This window comes from Oncorhynchus tshawytscha, linkage group LG27 (assembly GCF_018296145.1).
Source record: "Oncorhynchus tshawytscha isolate Ot180627B linkage group LG27, Otsh_v2.0, whole genome shotgun sequence".
Lineage (NCBI taxonomy): Eukaryota > Metazoa > Chordata > Actinopteri > Salmoniformes > Salmonidae > Oncorhynchus > Oncorhynchus tshawytscha.
Genome location: NC_056455.1, coordinates 9,337,898 through 9,357,257, shown reverse-complemented (window position 1 = coordinate 9,357,257; position 19,360 = coordinate 9,337,898). Strand labels below are relative to the sequence as shown.

Genomic DNA, 19,360 nt, shown 5'->3' with positions numbered 1-19,360 from the left:
AGAGTAAAAGTGAGAGAGAGAGAGAGAGAGGGCGGAAGAGGTCAGTACTAAAATCTCTCTTTACATTCAACTCACTTATCTGTGCAGACGGGGAAAGGAGATGTACTCACAATATAGAAGTCCACCTCATAGAGTGTGCAGCCAAAGCCAGACCACTGGCGTGCGATGGTGAGGTAGGCAGTCATACTGTCCCTCCTGCTGTACCCGGCCAGGCCCTTCCAGCACTCCACAATGGTGCTCATGATGGCCGCAGCCTCCTCCTTCAGACGGCTGCGTAGCCGCAGGTCCTGTTCCACCTTCTGCTTGTGGGCTGCAGTGGCCGTATGGTTCCACAACGTCCCTCCCAGGAGACCCCCGGGGAAGCGCTGGGGGCAGCCCTGGACCGGGGGCTGGGTGGCGGGGAGGAGGGCAGGGGGGGCACAGGGGGGCATGAGGAGCCGGGCCTCCACCATGTGGCCGGGGAAGAGCTCGTCCAGAGGGGGGCAGGGGGAGTGGGTGCTGAAGTCCCCGATCACAGACTGAAGCCGCAGGGCAGCCAGGGTCTGGAGGTCCTCCTCACAGGCTGGGAGCTGACCTCGCACCACCATCTCATGGCACTGCAGGGAGAGAGAGAGGGGGAGGGAAGAAGAGAGATGTAGAGGAGGATAAAGAAAGAGAGCATGAGTGAGATTGAAGAAAATGAAGATGGAACAAAAGAGAGAGGGGGGGGGTTAAAAGACAGAGAAAAATAGAAAGGGGTAAAGAGATGGGGACAGCGGTGACAGCTCTCCCTCCATCCATCATAGTTGTACTCCACCCTGTTTTACTCAGGCCCATAACTCTTTAATAACTGTCTTCAGGAAGAATGTACTAATGGACTCAGCCCTGCCTGGGCTCTCAGCAGTGCAGCCTGGGCTCTCAGCAGCCAATGGCCTTACTCATGTTTTAAAGCATTGTGTTTAATTACTATTGTGGATTGTAAGACTCTAACGACTGTTAAGTGAAACGTAATAAAGCAGTAAAATACAAGGAATGAGTCACTGGCCAAAACTATTCAAATGTCTAGTTATCATTCTTGGAACAGCCACTAATGTCTAATTTAACATTGACAATAACACAGGAAATAGAGGCGCCAATCTCTCTCTCTCTCTGTGAGGTTTGTTACCTGTTCAAAGAGGAAGAGGTACTCGATGCTGTCGACAGATATGGCGTCAGCATCCAGAAGGCAGTAGAGTTTGAAGCAGAGCCTCCACTGGGAGTCTGAGTCTGGCTCTTTGGCAGACAGGCTGAGAGAGAGGAGAGAGGAGAGAGGAGAGAGAGAGAGAGGGAGGAAGAGAGGGAGCGGGGAGAGAGAGAGAGGAGAGAGAGGGGAGAGAGAGAGATGAGAGAGAAGAGAGAGGGGGAGAGAGAGAGGGAGGAAGAGAGGGAGAGGGAGAGAGAGAGGAGAGGGAGAGGAGGAGGGAGAGGGAGAGAGAGAGATGAGAGAGAGAGATGAGAGAGAAGAGAGAGGGGAGAGAGAGAGGGGAGGAAGAGAGGGAGAGGGAGAGAGAGAGGAGAGAGAGGAGAGGGAGAGAGGAGAGAGGGGAGAGAGAGAGGAGAGAGGAGAGGGAGGAGAGAGAGAGGGGAGAGGAGAGAGAGAGGAAGAGGAGAGAGAGGGAGAGAGAGAGAGTGAGTAAGAGAGGGAGAGAGAGAGAAAGAGAGAGAGAGGGGGGGGGAGAGAGAGAGAGGGAGGAAGAGAGGGAGAGGGAGAGAGAGAGGAGAGAGAGGAGAGGGAGGAGAGAGAGGAGAGGGAGGAGAGGGAGGAGAGAGAGGAGAGGGAGGGAGAGAGAGAGAGGGAGGAGAGAGGGAGAGAGAGGAGAGAGAGGAGAGGGAGGAGAGAGAGGAGAGGGAGGAGAGGGAGGAAAGAGAGGAGAGGGAGGGAGAGAGAGAGGAGAGAGAGAGGGAGGAAGAGGGAGAGAGAGAGGAGGAGGGATAGGGGAGAGAGAGAGGAGGAGGGAGAGGGGGAGAGAGAGAGAGGGAGAGGGAGAGAGAGAGGGAGGAAGAGAGGGAGAGGGAGAGGAGAGAGAGGAGAGAGAGAGGAGAGGGAGGAGAGGGAGGAGAGAGAGGAAGAGGAGAGAGAGGGAGAGAGTGAGTAAGAGGAGAGAGAGTGAGTAAGAGAGGGAGAGAGAGAGAGAGAGAGAGAGAGAGAGAGAGAGAGAGAGAGAGAGAGAGAGGGGAAGAACAGAAGGGGTTAGCAGGGTTGACGGGTGGGAAAAAACACGTGTGAGAATTTATACAAGTACACACAGACGAGCATGCATGCACACACATAAGCACACACACACATGCATGACACCTGGCCCGCCAGTTGTCAATATCCCACCACCCCATCCCTTCCTGTCTGTGACATCACCGTGTGCTGCAGCGGATGATGACTAACAGCGACTAGTTACATTTGGTATGTTTACCCTGTCACTCTAGCTCTGTAGACACACGCGCACCTCTTAGAACAACGCCAAGCCCTTCTATTCCAGCTGAATTCACTCCTTATCTGCGACACTGAGAGTCCTTACACAAGCACATGACATCGGTGTCACATTGAGAGTACAGTTGGTGCCCTGACTGCAGAGAGACAGACATGGTGACACAAGCCCACTACTTTGCCAGCATGGTGTCGGTTTGTGATTGACAAAATGAGACGGCAAGGTCAGCAGTTATCAGGGACTTGGTTCATTTACAGCATGCGAGCTGGACCACAGGAGAAGAACAACACAAACAACACTATTTGCAGGTTCAGAACTTTTGTGAAACATTACAGAACAGTTGAGAAATATATGGTAATTAGAAACGGGATGATTTTCAGAGATAGGTGGGTAGCTGATGGGTGGGTAGCTGATGGGTGGGTAGCTGATTGAGGGTAGCTGATTGAGGGTAGCTGATAGGTGGGTAGCTGATAGGTGGGTAGCTGATAGGTGGGTAGCTGATTGAGGGTAGCTGATAGGTGGGTAGCTGATAGGTGGGTAGCTGATAGGTGGGTAGCTGATAGGTGGGTAGCTGATTGAGGGTAGCTGATAGGTGGGTAGCTGATTGAGGGTAGCTGATTGAGGGTAGCTGATTGAGGGTAGCTGATAGGTGGGTAGCTGATTGAGGGTAGCTGATTGAGGGTAGCTGATTGAGGGTAGCTGATTGAGGGTAGCTGATAGGTGGGTAGCTGATAGGTGGGTAGCTGATAGGTGGGTAGCTGATTGAGGGTAGCTGATTGAGGGTAGCTGATAGGTGGGTAGCTGATAGGTGGGTAGCTGATAGGTGGGTAGCTGATTGAGGGTAGCTGATAGGTGGGTAGCTGATTGAGGGTAGCTGATTGAGGGTAGCTGATAGGTGGGTAGCTGATAGGTGGGTAGCTGATAGGTGGGTAGCTGATTGTGGGTAGCTGATTGAGGGTAGCTGATTGAGGGTAGCTGATAGGTGGGTAGCTGATAGGTGGGTAGCTGATAGGTGGGTAGCTGATAGGTGGGTAGCTGATAGGTGGGTAGCTGATAGGTGGGTTGAGGTGGGTAGCTGATAGGTGGGTAGCTGATAGGTGGGTAGCTGATAGGTGGGTAGCTGATAGGTGGGTAGCTGATTGAGGGTAGCTGGGTAGCTGATTGAGGGTAGCTGATAGGTGGGTAGCTGATAGGTGGGTAGCTGATAGGTGGGTAGCTGATTGAGGGTAGCTGATTGAGGGTAGCTGATAGGTGGGTAGCTGATAGGTGGGTAGCTGATAGGTGGGTAGCTGATTGAGGGTAGCTGATTGAGGGTAGCTGATTGAGGGTAGCTGATAGGTAGGTAGCTGAAGGGTGAAACAAATAAAACATTTAAAAAAGTAAAATATACTGTGTCCGTAAAATGCATACAGAACGTATAAGCTGGAAGTAGAAGCCTAAGTGTTGTTGTCCATTAGTTTACTCCAATTAGGGGAGGGGTGGTAAGGTTAGGGGAAAATAATGATACAAATATATATGGGGGATAGAAATGATGCAGACAATTACATTGATAGAAGCCACAATCTATCTGCAATATTAAAGCTGATCCACCCGCTAAAAAATAAATAAAATAAAAACGACACTCTCTCTCAAAGACTTCAGATTCCTCTGTCTGTTGTTCTACGGAACATAGCTTGGATTCTTGGCACATACATACAACAGATGAGTTCTCATTCAATTCCGGAGTAGGCTAACTTTTCGACCCTCGTAATGATGTCTGTCTGTGCCTGTCTGTGTCTGTGCGATATTTACTTTTCAAACCTGGTGAGGATGTCAGCGATGATGGTGCTGCCCCCTACAGCTCTCTCCCAGTGGGCGTTCTGCTCAAACAGGGAAAAAGTGTTTCTGCTCTCCTTCAGACCCAGCTTCTCCAACATCCTCCTTACCACCTAGCAGAGGAGAGAGAGAGAGTCGTAAGGAGTACACTGACAAGCAGTTCCCAACTTGCTGGGTCTGGTAGGGACCTCACTTTACAGTGCAAGTCTCCACAAAGGTCACAGAGGAAAGGATTGGAGAGGGTGTTCATAGATCTTGGTAGTGACATAGAGCGAGAGAGACAGAGATGATAGAGAGAGACAGAGATGATAGAGAGCCCCCACCCCCCCTCACCTCGTTGGCGGTGGTGTGTGAGCTGATGTGGAGCTGACAGGAGCCTGGTCCCGGGTAGTGAACTGTACACAGCATCTCCTGTCTCCCCATCAGCACCTGGATCTCCTCCCAGGAGGGAACACATTCCCGACACCGTGTCTTCTCCAGAGCCTCCCCGATGAAGGACGCATAGTTATCCATCTCAGACTCCGGAAATTGGCTCTGGATCCTGGACCGCGGGAGGGGAGAGAGGAGACACGGGAGTGAGCCGGGTGAGTGTGTGTGTATGACTAAAGGAAGCTCCACTACATTTCAAAAAGGGCAAACTGAAGCACGTCAGTGATTCTAATATTAACCGTGTTAACCGTTATGTTATTTGAACTGGATTTGCGTCATCCTTTCGGTTCAACACAAGCCATCTTTATTTTCTTTCGCGTTGCCAATACTGAGAAGTCAATGAGGCGAGGAACGACCAGTGTTCTCACTTTGGCTCTCAGACTTAAAAGGCTCTCCTCCCTCCATCCTTCAAAGAGACTGTAAAAAGGGAAAGAAAACATGTTTGACTTTCAGCTCTTTACAGGAAGAGGTGTTTCCGCTCACGTGAACCAGAGTGATGTGCCACTTCCTCCCAGCGGAGGCAGGGAAAGCACGGGGGACCCTCAATGGGCCAAAAACTCCAAAACACGCAAAAATGTCAGAGGTGTGAAAGGTGACCTGATAGAGCCATGAGCTCACCCCAGCTCAAACAAGGAAGTGTAGAAGTTGTGGAAGGAAGCAATTATACTACAGTGTCCATCCCAAAATATACAGCACAGAGAACAGAGGAGAGCTGGAGAGAGAAAGGGGGCGAATGAGAGAAGACTCAGACACTCCAGACAGCCAAATGGAGAGAGAGAGAGAGAGAGAGAGAGAGAGAAAGAGAGAGAAAGAGAGAAAGAGAGAGAGAGAGACAGAACAGAGAGACAGAGGAGGCCCTCTCCGTCTCATTACGGGGCACAGGGTGGGTTTTGTCTTGCTGCTCAAACATAATTAGGAATGATCCACTGAGAGAGGCTGTGCTGTGATCCCTTTCCGTCTGCCCCCCCCGCCTGGCCCAACCTCTCCTCCACGCACGCAGGGCTCATGTCAACCCTTCTCCGACTGGGGGCATTCCCTGGGGGGTTCTCAGTGCACCATGGGGGTAGAGGGGCTCAGTCTCTGGGCCCTCTGCCCAGTGTGCAGCTCCAGTTCTGTCCAGCTGTGGGGTCAGCCTCAACACTCTCTCACAGAGGTCTCAGGGAAACACTGACCCTATCTCTTTATAGCAGCGCTGCTGCATAACCTGCCACCTTGTATTTAGGCTGACCCCGGAAGCTAATAGCTAGCTATACTGTGAAAAGTTCAGAAAGTATTCAGACCCCCTGACTTTTTCCACATTTTGTTAGGTTACAGCCTTCTTCTAAAATGTATTAAAAAGTATTTTTCCCTCGTCAATCTACACACAATACCACAAAATGACAAAGCAAAAACAGGTTTTTAGAAATGTTTGCATATTTATTAAAAAAAAAAAACGAAATATTACATTTACATAAGTATTCAGTCCCTTTATCAGTACTTCTTGTGTATGACGCTACAAGCTTGGCACACCAAGGAGTTTCTCATTCTTCTCTGCAGATCCTCTCAAGATCCTTTGTCAGGCCGTCTCTTCAGAGATGTTTGATTGGGTTCAAGTCCGGGCTCTGGCTGGGCCACTCAAGGACATTCAGAGACTTGTCCCGAAGCCACTCCTGCGTTGTCTTGGCTGTGTGCTTAGGGTTGTTGTCCTGTTGGAAGGTAAACCTGTGCTGTGAACCTTCACCCCAGCCTGAGGTCCTCAAGCAGGTTTTCATCAAGGATCTTTGTACTTTTCTCCATTCCTTTTTTCCTCGATCCTGACTAGTCTCCCAGTCCCTGCCACTGAAAAACATCCCCACAGCATGATGCTGCCACCACCATGCTTCACCGTAGGGATGGTGGCAGGTTTCCTCCAGACGTGACACTTAGCATTAAGGCCAAAGAGTTCAATCTTGGTTTCATCAGACCAGAGAAACTTGTTTCTAATGATCTGAGAGTCTTAATGTGCCTTTTGGCAAACTCCTAGCGGGCTGTCATGTGCCTTTTACTGAGGAGTGGCTTCAATCTGGCAACTCTACCATAAAAGCCTAATTGCTGGAGTTCTGCAGAGATGTATCCTGCCTGTTTGGCCCTGTCCGGGGGTATCATCGGATGGGGCCACAGTGTCTCCTGACCCCTCCTGTCTCAGCCTCCAGTATTTAATGTGTCGGAGGGCTAAGGTCAGTCTGTTATATCTGCAGTATTTATCCTGTATTATCCGGTGTCCTGTGTGAATTTAAGTCTCTAATTCTCTCTCTTTCTTTCTTTCTCTCTCTCGGAGGACCTGACCCGTAGGACCATGCCTCAGGACTACCTTCCATGATGACTCCTTGCTGTTCCCAGTCTACCTGGCCGTGCTGCTGCTCCAGTTTCAACGGCTATGGAACCCTGACCTGTTCACCGGACGTGCTGTTGAGATACTCTCAATGAACGGCTATGAAAAGGCAACTGACATTTACTCCTGAGGTGCTGACCTATTGCACCCTCTATAATCACTGTGATTATTATTATTATTTGACCCTGCTGGTCATTTATGAGCATTAGAACATCTTGGCCATGTTCTGTTATAATCTCTACCTGGCACATCCAGAAGTGGACTGGCCACCCCTCATAGCCTGGTTCCTCTCTAGGTTTCCTCCTAGGTTCTGGCCTTTCTAGGGAGTTTTTCCTAGCCACCGTGCTTCTACCCCTGCATTGCTTGCTGTTTGGGTTTTTAGGCTGGGTTTCTGTACAGCACTTTATATATCAGCTGATGTAAGAAGGGATATATAAATACATTTGATTTGATGGTTGTCCTTCTGGAAGGTTCTCCCATCTCCACAGAGGAACTCTAGAGCTCTGTAAGAGTGACCATCGGGTTCTTGGTCACCTCCCTGACCAAGGCCCTTCTCCCCCAATTGCTCAGTTTGGCCGGGTACCCAGCTCTAGGAAGAGTCTTGGTGGTTCCAAACTTCTTCCACTTAAGAATGATGGAGGTCACTGTGTTCTTTGGGACCTTCAATGTTGCTGAAATGTTTTGGTACCCCAGATCTGTGCCTCGACACAATCAAATCTTGGAGCTCAATCAAGTTGTAGAAACATCTCAAGGATGATCAATGGAAACAGGATGCACCTGAGCTCAAATCTCGACTCTCATAGCAAAGGGACTGAATACTTATGTAAATTAAGCTGTTTCTGTTTTTAATACATTTGCAAAAATGTCTAAAAACCTGTTTTCACTTTGTCATTACGGGGTATTGTGTGTCGATTGATGAGGATTTTCTCAAGGGGTCTACTACCGCGAGAGACAGTGTGTTCTAGCTCTGAGAGGTGGATGCCTCAGTGTGCTGTATATTGCAACTGTTCCATTAGCTTTGGCCTGATACTGAGTCGCAATGTAAACATGGGCATCATATATAGTGCTTTATGACTTGCAGTCCAACAGAGGCTTCAGGCCAAAGATTAACACTGTTAATATAGCTTAGCATGTGGCTAATTCAGAGCTGCAAATCCACTCCTAAAACACTGGATATGTCTAGGGGTCGTGCAGTAACAATGTGAGGGAATTTCACACTACTATATCTAACTGGTGGTTAGCAGGCTTGGCGCCTGTCTCCTGTCTGCTCCCACGGTGGGTTCCCATGCTACTGGCACCCTTCTGGCCCACAGCCTGACCCCCATTTCTCCCTCGTACCGCAGCTCTATTCCCCCCCCTCACCTCTCAAATAATTTCTGACAGAGACACTTGTCAACACCAAACGCGTTCCATTGTCGGTGAAACCAGCTGACGCCTTAAAGTTTTCCGCAGGCTACGACAGAGTTAGGTGGATGGGTAGGGGAAGAATTACACCTCCCGTTGAGGGCGTTGTGTTATATGTTGTGTGTGTCACCTCTTGAGGTGGAAGCGCAGGTATTTAAGCACGGCGGGGCCGGGCTGGAAGGTGCAGCTCATGCAGGTGAGGAGCTGCCAGTAGCGGAGGTGTGCGGCGGTGTGGGGCTGCGGCGTGCAGCTGGTCTGCTTCACCAGCTGGCAGTAGACCTCGTCCCGGAGCGGCCGCAGGTCCAGACAGGTCTGCAGCACGCCCTGGATCAGAGGCACCGGGTCCCGCGCACACTCCAGCTGCTGCAGACAGTTGAAGAGCTTCACCGCTTCCTCCCGCACCGTGGCATAGCCCTTACCGCTGTGGTCTGTGAGGGGGGGGGGAGAGGTGGAGAGAGAGGGAGTCAGTACCAGACGCATAATATTAGGAATTAGACCAGACTAGACCAGTCAGCATGGTTGAGACTAGATGATCCTGTCTCTGTGAGGTCTCTCGGTGGAACGACTAGGCTTTAGTGGCCGTCTCTCATCATGCCTTATCTAAGATGTCTCACTCACTGGCCTCAACTTGGCACGCAGGCGGTTAGGCATTACAGGTGACTAACTCAATGGTAAGTCCATATGTGAGTCTGTTACAGTGTATCATTACTGGGCATGTCAATGAGCACGTGACAGCATTACTCATATGTGAGTGGGTGGGTGTGTGAGTGTGAGTGTGTGTGTGTGTGTGTGTGGGTGTGTGTAAGTAACTGCTCGTGTTTTACTGTAGAGTTTACAGGCATGGCACTGACCACAGGGACTGGTGGTAGCATGGTAGTAGTACTTACAGGTGTGTTCCAGGCTGCTGTAAGGGAAGGGCAGCAGGGGGGCATACAGGGGGCTCTGGGTGTGCTTCAGGATGGGGTTGTGCTGGTACATATTATCTACCACCTCAGGGTTAAACTTGTTCTCCTGGAGAAGAAAGACAGAGAGACAGACAGACAGTTAAAGAGAGAGAGAGAGAGTGACAGATGAGCTTCCTTGACCTTCCAGCTGACCTGGGAGCAGCACCAAGCATGAGAGAGAGTGTGTTGGGTAACAGGGGTGACTAGAGTCAGTGGGAGTCAGGCCATGGAGCAGGAGGACAGCTATGCCCGCTTTTTAAACACCTGGGGACCCAACAAAACACACCGCCATCACTGACACTATTTCCATGTCTATGTGGTATCTCGCTACAGATGCTACTCTGATTGACAGAAACACATTTTACATGACGTGTTCATCATTTAGCAGACGCCCTTATCCAGAGCGAGTTACAGGAGCAATTAGGGTTCAGTGCTTTGCTCAAGGGCACAGACAGATTTTTCACCTAGTCAGCTTGAGGATTCAAACCAGCGACCTTTCGACCAGCAACTGGCCCAACCTCTTAACCGCTAGGCTTCTTGACGCCCTACACAGACAGGCATCCACTACTGCAATCCCTGCCTGCACCTGTTGACCATTAGTAATGGTGCCACTGCTCTCCCTCCTTCCCCCAATTCACCCTCCTTTGTGGGGCAAAGTTGACACATTCCTCTGAAATGTTTTGGTCAATCTGAACTGGGAGCATGTGGAACACTGGCAGACTGTCTATTGGACAGACACATACAGAACACATTACCATAGGCGAACATACAGTGGCTGTACAGTGCTCAACGCGGGGGGACACATTGTGGTCTATGTAGAGGTCGCGAGAGGACACAACGGGATTCATTTATAATCTACAGGATTCCGACAGAACATCCATCCTCATTATGTCCTAAAAATGGACATGTTCCCTTGTCCTTCTCACTCTCTCCCACCCTCGCTTACCTCCCTCTCTCTCTCTCCCTCCCTCACTCCCTCTCCCACGCGACACAGACTGGAGGTCCAAGGCTGAAACAGTCATCTCTCTTCACCTCCATGTCTGGTGGGACACATATCTACACTCAGAGATAAGCACTTCTCTCACACAAATAACTCCTCTATTCATTCATTCCCTCCCTCCCTCCCTCCCTCCCTCTCCTGTAGTGTCAGTTGCGTTCAGTAGTGTTCTCCCTCCTTCAGTGGGATTCGGCTAGGCTTTGTGTTAAGTGTGAAAAAGAGTGTTGGAAGGAGTGGAGGGGGATTGGAAAGGGGGAGGAAGAGAAGACAGGGGCAACTCTTTAAAAAGCGGGCCCCTCTCTTCCTCCTCCCGCCGAAGTCAAGTGATCGATGGGCACATTTACAAGAATACACACACAACAACACACAAACTCAGAATAGCAAACAAGCAGAGACTAAACACCACTGGGTGAATTCCAAAGTGATGGCAGAGCGTGGTCTGGCTTTTTCTCTTAGACTTTGTCTTCGTGATGAATGAAATCATACTTCAAAAATGGAAGAACTCGCTGTGCCTCATTCAACTGTTAAGTGAGGCATGTTTCTGTGGGCAAACACACGTACACACCCCAGGGCCGGGTCCTAATACGAGGCTTTGCCTTGCACACCCTCTTCATCCACCCTTTTGCCTCTAAAAATGACACATTCCTTAAAATAGGGCAGAACATTCCGGTGGAACTTTTACGGGGTGCCTCCTCTCCTCTCACAGCTTGGCGGTAATAAGTTCATTCCCTGAAGGCAGCAGCAACGACAGCTGGAGGACACTTTGGACTCGCGGCCCAGTCTGGTCGTGCGGTTGCCGCGGTGACAGAGCGGAGGTATAATGTCCGTTGTGTTGCTGCGCTCCGTGTTTGGTGACCCGTGTCATCGGCAGCTTGGCAGTGGTCTGGTCTGGGGCGGGCAGCGAGATGCTGTGAAGCAGTGTGTGTGTGTGTGTCTCACCTCGATGTCTCGGATCAGGAGCTGAGTGGGCGTCTCCACGGGGGCTTTTGTGTCGATGACCTTCTGGACAGCGCAGGCCCAGTGCACAGCCTCGTTGAAGTGCTTGGTGTACAGCCTGTAGCAGTGCTTACGCCCATACACTGTGATGCTCCAGTACCCTGAAACACACACACACACACACAGAAATTAGTCATCAGTGTATCGTGCAATGAAAGCATGAGTAAACAGAAACGGAACTTTCAAAGAACAATATAGATATAGAGAGCAGAATCCAAGGCCTATAACTTATGTAGTAACTTTGGTTTCAGAAAATAAGGAAGCCTGCTCCACTCTCCCTCTCATGTGGTCTGAACATGGGACACTCCACATATCTGGTGTGACTCCTGCTTCCTCACTTCCTCTCTGGGTTTCACAGAGGTCAGCGGTCACCCCGAGAGGGGCTCCCAACTTTATTAGCCACTAAGCCCAACCGAAACACAACGACTTCAACCAAGTCAGGACAGAGGTGTGTCCTCCTCTGGCACAACACCTGGCCTAACGTCCTGTAAGAACTGAGAAAGCCCTCTCTCCTCCATGTGCACAGGAAGTAGTAACTGTACTGGACACGCTACAGGCAGTGTGGACCCCCGGGCCAATCATACCCTGAGTTTGTTACCATGTGATCTCCTGCTAGCTACGTGACTTGGCATACTGATTTTTCTTTGTTTAGATTGGTCAAGTTCAAAAGCCAAGTGAGGCTAAAGTGTGTGTGTGTGTGTGCGTGCGTGCGTGTGTGCATGACCCCATTCACTGCTATTTCACAAGTGAGAGATAGAGAGGTGGAAGAAACAAAAAAAGACTGAACATTTCAATGTATAAAGGGGCAACACAATGCCAGAGAACGCAGGAAAGTCCCAGAGCAGATTTAGGGGAATGTTTGGGTTAGGTATTATTTCTCCTGGAGGTTTTAAGTGGTTGTCTAAAGTCAGCAGGCGATGGTACAATCCCCTCCATACAGACACAGAGGGCCTTGTGTGCTTGTGTGTGTGTGTCGTGGGCGAGTAATAGAAGAACTCCTAGTCCGAGTCACACACACCACCCCCCCTCTCTCCTCACACAACAATAGCATTTCACCTGTATTTCCTTTCCGATTCCTGTCATTCGGGGTGTTAAATGGTAAAGGGTCATTCTGGTGCTGATGACTCAGAAGGTTCCAGAGAAACCCAAGTTGTGGAGAGAAAAGTGGACTGGGTTTTCCAGACTTCCTCTGGGTGTACTGGGCTTACAGGAACTGAGAGGAGACCGGAAATCCTCACATTACGACTGCTTTGAGATCTTTACCAATATTTGATCATTGAACCAATACGGAACTGACTATGTGGGGCTTAGTTATCCAAACAGGGAATTTGGGATGGCGTGTATATATATATATATATATATATAAATAAGAGAGAGAGACAGTGGGAGACAGAGAGAGAGTGTGTGTGTGTGTGTCTATACATGCCAGCACTCACCCGTCTCCTTGAAGGTCTGTTTGTCTGGCCAGATGACAGAGCAGAGGTTGGTGAGCACCAGTGTTCCCAGTCTGCGGGCTCCTCTCTCTGAGCTGCTGTAGTAGTCTAAGGAGTCCTGGCTCAGTACAAACCAGTAGCATCGCTGCTTGATCCAGCTTCCACGCACCTCCCGGAACAGCCAGCCTACAACACACGCACAATGAATGTGTGTGATTTCACCTTTATTTAACCAGGTAGGCCAGCTGAGAACAAGTTCTCATTTACAACTGCAACCTGGCCAAGATGAAGCAAAGCAGTGCATGCTATCAAAAAGGCAGCCTCATCCAAAAATATCTGCACATGATAGTGTATGTGTGTGTGTTTTTGCTCATGTGCCTCTGTGTGTTTATGTGTGTGTGTTTGCGAGTGTGTGCATCTGTGTGTGTGCGTGCGTCTTATTTGGTTGAACGGAAGGGTTAATTAGTTTGGGCTGAACATAATCACTAAGAGGTTGAACCCATCAGACATAAAATATGTCTGCAACGTGCAGAACCGGTTAAAAATAACGGCAGCTAATGGTATAGTCAGACATTAAGGCCTGTGTGCCTGCCACCAGGATAATTACAGCTGTAAAAAACACACAAAGAAGAAAACGGGAGGTTGGAGAACAGTCGCTGGTGGTGGAGTAGCAGGAAGAGAACTGGTGGACTGATCTGTCATTAACGCCCAGAGAGGGAGGGAGGGAGGGAGGGAGGGAGGGAGGGAGGGAGAGGGAGGGAGGGAGGGAGGGAGGGAGGGAGGGAGGGAGGGAGGGAGGGAGGGAGGGAGGGAGGGAGGGAGGGAGGGAGGGAGGGAGGGAGGGAGGGAGGGAGGGAAGCTGATACATTCTCCTGGCTCCATTCACCATTCCACCCCCGTCACATAACCATGGCCCTCAGAACTGGGTGGTGTTCAGTAGGCACAGAACGAGACAAAATGTTTTGAAACTGACCTGAATTTGTCCAATAAAAATTGTCATTTTCCATTTCATAACTGTTTGTGTTTGGTCTCTACTGAACAGGATCCTGGGCTGCAGTGTCCAGCTTTACATGAAGGGGATGTACACTACATGGCCAAAAGTATGTGGACACCTGCTCGTCGGACATCTTGTACCAAAACCATGGGCATTCATATGGAGTTGCTCCCCCCTTTGCTGCTATAACAGCCTACACTCTCCTGGGAAGACTTTCCACTAGATGTTGCAACATTGCTACTGGGAATTGCTTCCATTCAGCCACAAAAGCATTAGTGAGGTCAGGTACTGATGTTGGGCAATTAGGCCTGGCTCACAGCCGGTGTTCCAATTCATCCCAAAGGTCAGGGCTCTGTACCACTTTGCGGCTGAGCCGTTGTTGCACCTAGACGTTTCCACTCCACAATAACAGCACTTATAGTTGACCGGGGAAGCTCTAGCAGGACAGAAATTTGATGACCTGACTTGTTGGAAAAGTGGCATCCTATGACGGTTTCACGTTGAAAGTCACTGAGCTCTTCAGTGAGGCCATTCTACTGCCAATGGTTGTCTATGGAGATTGCATGGCGGTGTGCTCAATTTGATACACCTGTCAGAAACGGGTGTGGCTCAAATAGCCGAATACACTAATTTGAAGGGGTGTCCACATACTTTTGTATATATAGTGTACTACCCGTGTCCAGAGGGGAAAGTGGTTGTAGTGTTACCAAACACCAGGCATGCAGCACCCCATAGAATGTCCCCCAAACGGCACACTGTCCCCTGTGTAGTTCACTACCTTTGACCAGGGACCATTGGGCTCCGGTCAAAAGTAGTGCACTATATAGTGAATATGGTGCCATTTGGGACACAACCTGTGTGTGCAAACTGTTCCCTCTAAATATTTAATCTCATAGAGCTGAGGGTAAATAAACCGGGGTTGGCCAAGCTCTGGCCAGGGGATGCCCGGAGAGAGAGAGGAAGAGGGTGCAAGGGATGGATAGGGGTGGCGGTGAGAGGGAGGGAGGGGTAAAACGAGAGAGAGCAGTCAGAGTTCAAAGTAAGGGCTGATGGATAGGCTGGCAGCGGGCCCTGGCTGGTCACCTGGCCCAAAGCTGGAGCAGGGCGCTATGGTGAGGGCAGGGTTATGTGGCTGTGCCATCTGTTGAGTGTGTGTGTGTGTGTGTGTGTGTGTGTGGCGTGTGTTTATGGGAACAGCAGTGCCATGTTCATTGGGCTAACTTCTTAGAACAGCTCTGACGACCGAGCAGCTTCCTCTGTGGTTAGCAAGCTGCATGCCACCTGTCAGCTCTCCCTCGCTTTCCCTACAGCTCTTTTCTCTTCGCTCAGGCTCTCCCTCTTTCATCGCCCCCCCCCCGCACCAGCTCCCCTTTTTCCTGCCGTAAAGTGTTTTTCCCTACATGCAGAGCCCCCATTGCTACCATCCCCCATGTTACAACCCATAGACCTGGAGGGGGGAAGTCGAAGTGGGAGTCTACACACGTCTCATTCTGTTTCCCCTTCCCTAGTGGCAGCCTGGAACACACTATAAACCCACCCAATACAGTCCCCAGGTACTTCATGTGGAGTAAAGGAGCAGGAGCATAAAAATCAACAGGAGCATAAAAACCAACATGAAATGGGTAAATAAAAAACTATGAGGTAAGACAGGACGGGATTGGGTGGGGTGGATGATTGGGTAGGGGGTAGAGGGATGGAGGGGTGTGGGTGGACTGGTTAGCGGAGACCTGGGAGGCATGTCACACAGGATGTCCTGCAGCTGCTCTTTTTGAGACAGTGAGATAGAGAGACGGCCGACTTCGGAGGGAGAGAAGAAGGAGAGAGAGAAAGAAAGAGAGAGAGAGAGAGAGAGAGCGAGCGGAAGAGAGGGAGAGAGAAAAGTAGAGAAAGAGAAGGAAAGGCAGTGAGGGGGAGAGAGAGAGAGACATTGAGAGAGAAAGGGTGAAACAAGAGTCCCGGTCAGGACCCCCTGCCTACCCTTCCCCTCCCCCCCGCGGTCCTCCATCTGGATCCCATCTCCCTGGCCTGCTAATGCGTCCCCCGGGGGCCACGGCTCGCCCTTAATTTGTTTCATTTGTGACCCCAGACCCCTAATGCTGGCCCTGCCCCCTGAAACACAAACTGAGCAAACACTGGAGTCTGTCTCCCTCTGGTTCTGCTCTGTCCTTCTATCTCTGTGTGTACATTCTGTTTGTTCTGGAGATTTGGGGGAGATTAAAAAGCATCTGATAACAAACCGTCATCCATAAAGGCGCAGAGCGTTAATGAGCTTCAACACTAGGATTATGGGCTGAACTGAATTAGACAGAGATCCAAACGGAAAGGGAAACGATTGCAATTGAGTCGACTGAATCCCTTTCCAAATGACTGGAGTACTGGCCACTCTTAAGTGATATGTAGCTAAAATTGTTCAGTTTTACTGCGCATGAACAAACAGAGGAATGTAATTTATGCTCTCGTTACTCTGCATTCTGTCTAGGAGTTTCTCACTCCTTCGCTACGTCAATCTCTCTCTCTATATCTCTTTTCCTCTCTGTCTGTCTCGGCACGGTTGATGGCCTATTTTAGACAGCGAGGCGACCCTTGGCCCCAGTTGCCTGAGGATGTCCCATTGAACACCACACCAAACAGCTAGGGACACCCTAGCTCCAGGACATTTGAAAATATATCCCTGCACACAACAAGGGCATGAACAGAGCAAGGCCTTCACATGTACTGGAGCGTCAGTGGTGCTGGAGATGGTGGTGGTTGGTGGGGAAGACGGCCCGACTGAAGAGAAGAAATGCCAAGGCACATAGCCAGTCCAGGGGCCCAGGGGAAGTATCCGTCCTCCGATTGGGAAGGAATGCACCCCCCCTAACCCCATCGCCTGCCCCTCTGCTCGATCTCAGACATCGGAACAGAGGGAGGAGGGGTGCAGCCAGCCAGTCGGCCAGGGGTGCTGCATGGTAACTGCTGTCCGAATTAGCCGATCAGGCTGCCGCCATCCCAAAGAGGACGTAACTTATCCAAGCGCTGGCATTTTACTGCAACCGTTTCGGTAGCAGGAAAAGCACACATGAATAGCCTGTGAGATCACTCCTCAAAAAGCGTCAGGCTCGCAAGGCTCTTAATGCCGCTGATGGCCATCATTACATGATTACTGGGGGAAGGGTGTTGTGTGTGTGTGTGAGGGCTTAGCCGTGGACCGTGAAGTGTACAGTACAGTAGTACAGTATGGCCTACTTATTCAGTGATAACACCGCAAACATGCACGGAGCTCAAGCTCGGCTAACACTCTCGGGCGAGTGAACGTCATCATCCCACAGACTGTTATTACTGTACATGCAAATCACTGGAGCTGGGACACAACAGCCACACAGAGAGAAAGCAGAGAGAGAGAGAATAGAGGGATGGTGTAGAAGTGTGTCGGCCAGACAGGCTCTCACCTTTGACCAGCAGCTCGGGGTCTTCTTCAAGGCCCATCTTGCTCTTCTCTATGATCAGACTCTTCATCTCATCAGGAACCTCTGACAGACTGTGTCTGGGTGAGACAGAGAGAGGTGGTAAATAACAGCATCATACACTCCCACAGTCAAGCCCCCCCCACACCCTATTGGCTCTGAGTCGAGGGGAGGAGGGTAACCCCACACAACCTCTGCCCACCCTAAGCCTCTCTGACACCCTAAGTGAGAGCAGAGAGGGGGACAAGTTGAAGTGCTGTGAATATCGTTCCCTCCACCCCTCCCCTCCCCAGCTGCATGCATTCCACGCCACTGTGGACAGCTCGTCTCTCTTTAATTGGTTTGGCTGGCGGGCACAGCGGAGTGGAGGGAAGCAGAGGACTGAAAATAAAACGTGACAGAGTGACGCCGGACTGACTCGAAGCCAGCCAGCCAGGCAGTCGCAGGCCAGAGAGAGAGAGAGGACTGACTCGAAGCCAGCCAGGCAGTCGCAGGCCAGAGAGAGAGAGGACCGACTCAAAGCCAGCCAGCCAGGCAGTCGCAGGCCAGAGAGAGAGAGAGGACTGACTCAAAGCCAGCCAGCCAGGCAGTCGCAGGCCAGAGAGAGAGGACTGACTCAAAGCCAGCCAGCCAGGCAGTCGCAGGCCAGAGAGAGAGAGAGGACTGACTCAAAGCCAGCCAGCCAGGCAGTCGCAGGCCAGAGAGAGAGAGAGAGAGGACTGACTCAAAGCCAGCCAGCCAGGCAGTCGCAGGCCAGAGAGAGAGAGGACTGACTCAAAGCCAGCCAGCCAGGCAGTCGCAGGCCAGAGAGAGAGAGGACTGACTCAAAGCCAGCCAGCCAGGCAGCCAGGCCAGAGAGAGAGAGGACTGACTCAAAGCCAGCCAGCCAGGCAGCAGGCCAGAGAGAGAGAAGACTGACTCAAAGCCAGCCAGCCAGGCAGTCGCAGGCCAGAGAGAGAGAGAGGACTGACTCAAAGCCAGCCAGCCAGGCAGTCGCAGGCCAGAGAGAGAGAGAGAGTTCAAACGGTTACACTGTTGTCAGCTAATCGAAACCCATAACAAACATCAAAAACATCTGGGAATTATGGGGAAACTGTTGTGAAATGCTCTCTCTCCTCTCTCTCTCTTTCTCAACAGCCACGGTCAAAGAAGCCTTGAAAAAGAAAAGCCACCAGTCATGGTGGTAGCGAGGACTTTGGACTGCAAAGTGACATTCGTTTCAGACATTTGGCCAGGCAATGTTGTGGACGACTGAGAGCTCAAGCTTGTTATCGCTGGCCAAGGCCCATTTCCAGACCATTAAAGTTGTTTATAAGGTTTATCTATGCTCATTATATTTATCTAATTTCTAGTTTATTTTCTCTATTTCCTGCGTCAAACTAGCGTGTGAGGTATGAAGGGACATACCCTCCTTCCTTCCCCTGAAAACACCAGGCAGGAAATGAGTTTTGGCAGGCGGCCCTCCATCCCTCCACCATGTACAGTCTTAGATAGCGTTTCTCTGGGCTGTGATTATTGATCAGATGACTGTGGAAGGTTATTCCGTACGGAAGTCAGACCTAATCAATGAGTCTGAATATACCCTATCCTGCTAAACTTAGCTGGCTCTTCATCTACAATACACGACACCTGCTCAAAGTATCTCACTATCCCAACATCCACTAGTTGACCCTTGTGTCAATACGTTTGCCTGTTTCAGACCGTACAGTAGTTGGAAAATAAGTGTGTGTATCAGTCTCTAATTTAGGCTGATGCTCAGACACACAGGGAAACACTATACCGCATTGGCCCTCACAGAGTGTACGACTGATTCGGCCGGGGAAACGTCCAAGAGACACCAGAGGGCGAGAAAAAGAGGGTCAGAGTCCTGTCCTACTACAGCCAGTCTACCTCTGCAACGAAGCCCAACAGCGACGGCAGCATTCAAACAGTAGCGTCATCTGGGGCCTTTCCAGTGTATCGTCGCATGTCCCTCTTCTCCTAAATACAGAAAAATACATCCGGAAATTGGAGGAAGGCTCTTTTTTTTGGAGTCCGCGAATAAACCCTTGCTGCAGAAACAGATGCAGACAGACCTTCAAACAGTCATTTAAATGGAGAACTCAATGCACCGA

The 19,360-nt window shown here is 50.5% G+C and overlaps 1 protein-coding gene across 5 annotated transcripts in view; it reads right to left on the bottom strand.

Annotated features, from left to right (window-relative positions):
- plekhh3 (pleckstrin homology, MyTH4 and FERM domain containing H3) overlaps positions 1–19,360 on the bottom strand; it is a 46,881-nt gene that overhangs the window by 4,145 nt on the left and 23,376 nt on the right. For 4 of the 5 annotated variants that reach the window (XM_042307469.1, XM_042307471.1, XM_042307473.1 and 1 more), the window contains 9 exons: positions 17,232–17,326; positions 12,813–12,995; positions 11,320–11,477; positions 9,327–9,450; positions 8,570–8,867; positions 4,590–4,797; positions 4,233–4,369; positions 1,145–1,265; positions 111–596 (listed from right to left, as the gene is read on the bottom strand). In XM_042307469.1, coding sequence (XP_042163403.1) covers positions 111–596; positions 1,145–1,265; positions 4,233–4,369; positions 4,590–4,797; positions 8,570–8,867; positions 9,327–9,450; positions 11,320–11,477; positions 12,813–12,995; positions 17,232–17,326 — 1,810 coding nt within the window. The remainder of the gene's footprint in view (positions 1–110; positions 597–1,144; positions 1,266–4,232; positions 4,370–4,589; positions 4,798–8,569; positions 8,868–9,326; positions 9,451–11,319; positions 11,478–12,812; positions 12,996–17,231; positions 17,327–19,360) is intronic. The other variant, XM_042307470.1, reaches the window with a different exon arrangement.